Here is an 8849-nt window from a genome sequence, read left to right as displayed (position 1 = left end):
AATATAAATTATTGAAAATATATATATCCTATATAATGTGCATAGAAGGCTAAATAGAAGATGGACGATAAATCACCTTAAATAATGTTAATTGATAAACAAAAATCAAGTAAGGAGGTATATTTGTAATTTCCATGAAATGATAATAAATAAATAGGCTTATTGCTTAATTTTTTCAGACGATGAACTCTTAACATGCTTCGTCCATGGCACTAAGTCATTGGAAATCGCAAAGAAGAAGTTGGACTCTTATTTTACGATTCGTGGCCTTCGCCCAAAACTCTTCGAGTTCTCTGTTAGAGATCCTTTGGATCCAGACTTCCAGAAAGCTAACTCCTCAACGTACGTATAGAACTGTGTATTTAAATAATTATTCTTAGGTTCATATTTAGCATTCCAAGTTACGTATTAAATATGTATGATTTATTAGAAGTTTGATGAATCAACGTGTGTAATTAATGAAGGTGGGTCCAGTAAAAAAACAACTGAAAGAAAAACATTTTATAAACTATTTAATCAGGAGCAATGTTTGTTTAGTGGAGTATAACGAAATTTGTGGAATAAATTGTATGTGCGAAAAGCAGGCATCCACTGCTCACCAGTACTGCAATTTTCATATCACACGAAATTCTTGAGAAAGAAAGGAAAATACTTGGTTTCTTTTGGAAAGGTTAGTATGACAGAAAAGCACAAGGCAATACGATTTTCCATTCTGGTCGATTGATATCTAACAGATGCTATCAGATGGGGATAAAATTCTCTTTACCATTATGTAGAAAATTTCATATACTTTAATTTTGAAAAAAAAAATTGAATATATATGTAATCGATAAATATCATATTTATTGAAAATATATATATATATATATATATATAAATGATAATTTTTCGTGCGACATGCCGTTTTCAAAAAAGAACCTTCATGCCTTTCGGTCAAATTGCTTGAACTCGGCAACGTTTATTAGACATTGTTCAAGGGACCGTCCGCAACAAATTCTTGAAACTTTTGGAACTATGTGATTTAATGGAGGGAAAAACTTAAATTCGACTGAAATATAATCAATTTAATAAAAATTGTTTATTTAATCATTTTATTCATATAGAACTTAGATTTAATTTGATGGTAAAACAAAAAAAAAATAATTCTGGCAGTTATGGGGCTAATTAAAAAACATCTACGTAATTGACGATAAAAGAATTTCGAACTTCCTTCAATCATTAAATTTTACAAAATCTTAAACATTTAACAGCTCATAGGGCCTTGTAAATACATTCAATTCTATTAATTGTATACTTCATTATGCATTGCAAGTAGCTAATCAAAATTTAATACTTCCGTTTCTTTAGGAGGAAGTTCTTCTTAGATAGTACGACTCCGGAAGGCTATAGAGTCTTGTTCCACAACCTAACGCCAACCTTCAATGAATGCTTCGTCCATTCACAGGAGATCGTAAAGAGCATGATGTGTATAGAGATGGCTATGCACACTTGGCCGGACATGAAGGGACTGTACCTCGTATACGACATGAAGACTTTAGATGCCACACTTCTGACCAAACTTGCACCCACTTTGTTGGGGTCGGCTCTTGATTGGTTCCAGGTATCATGTAAAAAATTAAATGATCATTATCTTTATCATTAATCACGATATCTAATATTTAATAGATTAGTGATATATATCGGTAAATTGTAAACATAATGTATATCGGTAGTTTGTAAACCTAATGTATATCGGTAGTTTGTAAACGTAGTGTTAACTTGTGATGCTATTAGGAAGCGCTGTAAACATAGTTAACACAGGCTACCAGAGAATACTGACTCCTTATATACTGGTGCCTTAATTAATAAAAATTAGGAACAGACTAAAAACAATACAACTAAATTGTCATGACAGCAGAACTAATTAAGACTACTTAAAATACTTGATTACTATATTATTTATATTTATAATTAGCAAATAGACATTTCCTTACTCCAGGAAATGTACTGCAGGATTGGGAAAATTTTAGGATTTAGAAATAGTTATAGAATATTTCACGGTGATCCAAAAGCAGTCATGATAATAAATAATGTCAATATCGATGGAATCTTACTACCACAATTTACAGATAACATGTGTGTAGTGAAGGTTAAACCAAATGATAATCAGTTTATACCCATTAGTGTTACCATTATGTCAAATCAGGTATTGGATTAAACATCCTAAAAATAAGGATAATGGAATAATTTTAAAGCTGGATTCCAACAATCGATCATTTTTTGGTTTGATTTAAAAACCAATTTGAGAGGAAGAAAATTGGTAGATTTATATTGAACATTTAATTCTTCTTAATCAACCATCAATAAGAACTTTTAGCTATTGCAAAAAAATCACATTATTTTTGCATTAAGTAGTAGTTTATATTTACTTTATTTTCATTTTGGATTTTACTCACTTTATTTTTATCAACTTATTGTTGCTACTTTATATTTACGTGTATTTACTTTTTATTTCCTATATTGTTCCTATAAATATGTATGTCTAAATATGCTTAAAAAATGTACTCATATGCTTCTTACAATGCCATATGCTCTCGAGAGTATGAAACATGTATGTAAAATCAATAAACTGCTCTCTCACTTACTTGTTCACTGTGGCAGAGAACAGAAAAGATTGATAGTTAAGAAGTCGAAGTTTCGCAAAAGGTGTTAAAAGGGAAAAAATCTTCACAGAATCTAAAGGATTCTGTATATTTTATGAGATGATATATCCCGTCGCAAAATAAAAATAATACGATCCAGTACTGTTGCTGGTCGGTCGAAAATTAATTGTAATGTAAATATTTTGATGGAAATTTTATCTATTTTATTTTTATTATTTAAAATTATCTTTTAAAATATTCATTTTTTTAGTTAGCAAAAAAACTGACTGGATTAAATTAACTTAGGCTGGTTGATAATAATAACTAAACAATTAATTTATATTCATCTCGAGCCAACGAATTATTTAAAATTACAAGTAAGCCCAGCGAGTCAACAGGTGTGTTACTAATTCTCATTTGGCCTTGTAAACCAGTTCTTCAATTTAATTTCGGAGCTAACCTTATCTTTAAGTCGATTGAAGGATTTCTAGGTAAAACCAAATTAGTCAAAAAAATTTCAAAAACTGAGTTTACGCCACCTTTAAATAGTGTGAAGCATTACACATATAACTAAAAACAGAGTTCGTCGGGTCTGTAAAAGCATCTGAAAATGCGGCTATTTGAAAGTACCTTACAAGTCTGGAACGTTTCCAGCAAGAAACTACTTTTCAGTGATAGTTTATATAAATATCCCTAAATAATATAATTAAGGTGATTTCAATACTATTTTGATTTTATAAACAGCGCCCTAAACTTAAAGTAGATGAATAATGGTGTTTTAAAAAGTAACGATAAGACAATTTGACTGTAATATTTAACATTATTATCCCTATGAGTAATGAATTTTTATTGAATTCGAAAACCACCAACTATCCCTCCAAACAAGATAAAATTCAATGTTTTAACCCTAATTTAGAATTGGTAACATTCCTGACGCCTACAAAGAATCTAAAAAAATAAATTTCACATACAATTAGTCAGTTTCTTAGTGTTGATCTTACCTACAAACTAAGGATCTTCCTTTATCTTTTAACAATATTTCATAACATAATCTTGACACTATTAATCAGGAAATTATTGTAATTTTTCTAAATTATTACAGAGCTCGGTTCCAGTTAAATTGAAGGGCGTTCTGATATTCAATGCCCCTACGTTTTTGGAGAAAACTGTTGATTGGTTACTAAAACCATTTATGAAGCCAAAACTCTTTCAAAGGGTATGCTCTTAATCTACCTATCTACCTTACATATTTTATTAATACTGTTGTGTATTTCATTGATTAGTCAAGTCCTCATTAATACAATTTGAAGTTCGACAGCTAATGCTTAATTATTTGTCATATATATATAATAAAAGAATATAAAATAACATGAAATACAAAGTAAACTATAGCAGAATTAGGTATATATATATATATATGTTACTTACCAAAATTTATGTTCTGCAAGTACATTTTTGTATAATGATCCCATGAAAAAGTGTTTATTTATTTTTTGTAATTTACATACAAAGGTACATTTTATGCTAATATAATTCAATTTTAAAAACATAAAAATAATAATATTTTATTTAGTTTACCGATTATCTTGATTTAAAATTAATCCTTCGGAAACAAAATATTCCCCACTCTCACTTCTTTGACTCTTGTGAATAACGAATTGACCCACTCACAAATGAATTTTGATTTTTGAGAGAACGATTATTTTGAATGGAATCGACTCGTGGGTTTGATTTCCGATTTACCTGTCAATCTCTATATTTTATCACAAATCTTTTCACGCTAAAACTTCCTCAGCCCCCCTTCGAATACGAAACTTAGCTGTGGTTCAAATTAAAGAAAGGTTGATAAATACTCTTTTGAAAACTGTATGTACTGTTTTATTAATTATTGAATTATTAGAAAAGTACTAATTAATATACGTCGGCAATAATTATATCTTTACAGTTGAAAGTTACATCGGAGGACAAGAGTTGTGTGAAGAAATATCTGCCAGAAGAAATCCTTCCATCTGACTACGGCGGTACAAGAACTAAATCCTCTAACGAGTTGACTGGTAAGATATTATTTCGTAAAGTTCTTTAATTTAATATGAAATATGTGTAAACTGAAAATAATATTGTGAAGGTAGCATTCGTAAATGCTGGGGAGGGAATTTTCATGCAGTAACAACTCAAAATGTGCAAGTTAATGTATAAAACACTAAGATTCAACCTTATGTCTTTTATAATATACATTAGTAATTCTATTTTATGAAATAATTGAACTTTATACTTCCAAAATATAAATACAAAGGTTATATTATCTTGTTTAAACTAAAGGAATATCGCTAAATACTCACAACTAAGAACTAAGACTGGAAATATGAAATAAGAGATTGCCACTAGCCATTACGAAAAATATGTGTTAAACATATTAACAAGGAAATTTATATAACATTTATTCATAACTATGAAGCTGATTCTGTAGATGTATTTTCAAAGTTACTGAACACGACTGATTAACACGATTCCAAGGATATTCTTAACTAGCGTTTATTTTTTTTTATAAATTGAGTAAGGGAAAAAAATAATATTGGTATACTTACCTATACGGGCATAGTGAAAATCGTTCAGTAGTTTTGTCTCTAAGATCTAAATCATCTAATTTAGGCTAAAAAGTACAAAATATGCGATTGTATAAAATTAGCAATAACACGAAAATTCAGTATCTACTTATAATCTTCTAACAACCTGCTGCTGCGAAGTTTTTCGGTTTGTCGTCACACCCAAGGTTAATCGTCGCAATTACCGGGCCAAAATAGAACGAGATGCCGAGACAGCAATAACTGAGATCTTACTATGATTCAATTAATTAAATAATAACTGTTAGTTTCATTACTATAATTTTTCATAATTGCAGTAATTTTTTTTTTTTTTATTTAATATATTTATTGAAATTTATAACTACGCATTATAATACATCCAGTCAATTTGATGTAAGTTATAATAGATTGATGCAGGCTTGTAAAACACTACCGATTGGGAACACTCTAATGACGTTTTTACACTAGCAGGTCTTGTGACCACCTTCTTTTTAGGCGCCTCGGAGAATTGCCTGGAACGGAAGAGGATGCAAGATTAGAAGAAGTGAATTTGGATGGTTAGGGAGTTTATAATGGAAGGAATGATATCTGGTTCGGGCTATATCAGTTACATAGGGAACATTAGGGTGTTTAGGGAACATGTATGATTCTATTTGTGACAAAGTAAGGAGCATTGCGAATTTTTCAAAGGATTTTGGATTGTAAGGATTGGATACGTGAGGAATTCGAAGGTTTAGTGGAACCCCAAAGCTCAACGCCGTGTGTCCAGATAGGCCTTATAATTTATAATAATTGGCTCAAAATCAAATAATGACTAATATTTTTTTATTTATTAATTTTATGCACAACTGTAGTAATATTTTTCAACAAGTGAATAAGATGTTTTACAAAAAAAATGACAAGAAGGTAAAGGCCATTCAAATTGAAGGTAATAAGGCTCTCTATTGAAATTGAAATTTAAAAATCAATTTACGAGGTGCCGAGATGCCAGCTCCTTCGTAAACTTCTCGTATTGGTTAGTCTTGTGTTGATAGCCCTTGAATTAGAGCGTTAGTGTTTATTGGAAGTGTTTCCTGAAACCGTTTATATAGTTATTTAAAAGTTGATCGTACGTGTAGAGTTTGTAAGTCTTTGTGTAAGTTCTTGTACAGATGTTAAGAGGGATTAATCCGTGGTATTACTTTTAAATGAAATTGTTTTAGTTTCGGTAATTTTTTTTTTTTTTTGGTATATCCGTAAATTTGTGCACTAAAAGTCTAAACTGGTCTGAGAAAGTAAGTATTAACTTAAGTAAACCTTAAGTTTAATTTATTTAAAATGGTAATTTTGATCGTTTTTTTTTAAAAGATGAAATAATAAATTAAGTCGGAAGTTCATCTTCTATTTTGATGTGTGTAGTCCTTGTAATTCGATTGTTCAAGGTCAATCCAAGGTATTTTACTGTGTCTGTTCGAGTTAAACTCCATTCGTTAAGAAAAACACAAGGACATAGACCACCACGGAGTGTGTTATTTGCACTCATTTCTCAATGTTTATCACTGTTTCCATTTGATATACCTTTCGTGGATGTGAGCTTGGTAAATTTGCTAGTGCTGCGAGGCTTGTGCTTGGTCGCCGTAATAATGTGTTCCATTGTGGGTACACTTAATAATTAAAATTAAAAAAAAAAGTAGAAAAAAAACACATCAAAACGTACGATTAAATAAAATATAAAACTAGTTTCAATAGAATGTCTTTTTCATCATTTGTTTTTATTCCTACGTTTTGCTGAATTTGAAACAAAAAAAACAAGAGACGTAGTTGAAGGAAAATCCAGTAAGTAATTACAATTTGAACTTCTTTTTTTCATCCCTCAGGAGTGGATGATTTACTATCTTGAAACAAATTAGAAGGAACCAAGTACCGTTAGTAAGATCAATGGATCTATTGCAGGAGATACAATGGAGCGAAACAATGAGACAGGATTATGATAACGGTCGAAATGAAGGCGACACCACTGTCTTCATAATCATGATGTTTAAAACGCTGATTTAAAAAGTTATATTTTTTATTCATTATCATTCAACGACGAGATACAAATTTAGTGGATGAACACAACAAAAAATATCGTTGAACTTAGAATGAGATAAGAAAACGTATGAAAAAATATAATCAGCTAAAATTCTTCCTTACGGAGTACGTGTTTTATCTTGCTACATTGCCTGGCGGAGTTATTTTTGTTTTTATTTTTAAATATATAATAGCATACATATTTCTCAAGGTCGTAAAGCGCTAAATGACGACAGAAAATGTAGAAAAAAAATCAGGCTTTCATACATTTCGTTTTTAAAATTCCATTTATAAACGTTTATTTTTGGGCCTCCTAAATGTATTTAACTGATTTTAAGACATACAATTCCGTTGATTATAGTCGTGTTATAAAAATATATATACAAATAAATTAAATATCTGAAAAATAATTTTATAATTAAACCTTGGGCAAGAAGAAATCTGCTTTTAATATACGAAGTTTACAAGTTATTTTGACACTAAATAACAGTGAAATGAAGACAATTTTTTTTGAGTATATTAAATTTTATAACAAGTTCTAGAGGACAACGTACGGGGTAAAAATAAAATATATATTTCCTTCCTTTATTAAATGTTTACATTCGTAATAATTAATGAAACAGATATATCTGAATCTCTTAAAGCGACTTACATTTTTACTTATAAATTTTAATATAAAACAATTTTCAAACATTTATTTTTATCTATTTTACATTTTTTCATAGTGTATTATAAGAGGTGATTGTCAAGTACAGTTGAGCGACAAGTAGTGTTTTCATAGAGGTTTTCCATAGAAAATTAAAAATAAAGATTTTTTTAATCACAAAGATCAGAAACCAACCGATAGGAAAAATAGCTGGTATGAGTAGATTTATACAAGTACTTTCATGATTAGTATATTAAATAATATTTTTTTAATTTTTTTGTTACTGGAAGGATTGTAAAAAATTTGAAATTGACCAATACAGTACCGAAACATAGTAAAAAACGTGTTGTACTTACACATATCTTGTATACATTAATATACATGGCAAAAATACTTAAACGATATTACCAACTTACTTATCGAAAAAAAAATTGCCCAAATAATGAAAACAAAAATAATCAGAGCTAGGAAAAAAATCCTTAAGTCGAGGTGTTGAGGTAATATCTTGGCTAAGGATTTTAGACGGAGAAAATTATGTAAAGTTAAAATAATTCACCTTCAATACATTAATTCTATGAAATACATTTTGACTCAGTCTAGGGAGCTTCGAAATAAGTTATCCTACTAATAGAGAGTAAAGTAGGACTCCAGGTCCCATTCAAATTAGAGGTAACTTAAAAGGAGGTGAGATAGTGCCAGATTGTATGTTATTACTTTATTTATCAACATATACGGTTACATTTTGTGCTGAAAAATCAAATTTCTGTTTTTTATTTTTTACAAAAAAAATAATCAATAATTAGGTATGGTGAACATACTTATTTTATTTTTGACAAAACATAACCTCACTATTGGAAATATCCTTTTTTTCTTTTAAGATTTAGTCACAAATCACATTTACTCTTCGTCGTAAACCTGCCGACTGCCCTACAGTATACTTTAATAATGTGG

General features: G+C 29.5%; 1 protein-coding gene across 1 annotated transcript in view; it reads left to right on the top strand.

Annotated features, from left to right (window-relative positions):
• Positions 1 to 179: 179 nt before the first annotated feature.
• LOC106682609 (alpha-tocopherol transfer protein-like) overlaps positions 180 to 8849 on the top strand; it is a gene marked incomplete at its 5' end in the record, with an annotated part of 11828 nt that continues 3158 nt past the window's right edge. The window contains 4 exon segments of the mRNA XM_024361535.1: positions 180 to 342; positions 1348 to 1600; positions 3724 to 3837; positions 4567 to 4675. Of these exon segments, the coding sequence (XP_024217303.1) occupies positions 180 to 342; positions 1348 to 1600; positions 3724 to 3837; positions 4567 to 4675 (639 nt within the window).

This window comes from Halyomorpha halys, unplaced genomic scaffold, assembly GCF_000696795.3.
Source record: "Halyomorpha halys isolate HHAL.00 unplaced genomic scaffold, Hhal_1.1 Scaffold432.1, whole genome shotgun sequence".
Classification (NCBI taxonomy): domain Eukaryota; kingdom Metazoa; phylum Arthropoda; class Insecta; order Hemiptera; family Pentatomidae; genus Halyomorpha; species Halyomorpha halys.
The sequence above is the reverse complement of the archived record's forward strand: the minus strand, read 5'-3'. Positions and strand labels throughout refer to the sequence as shown.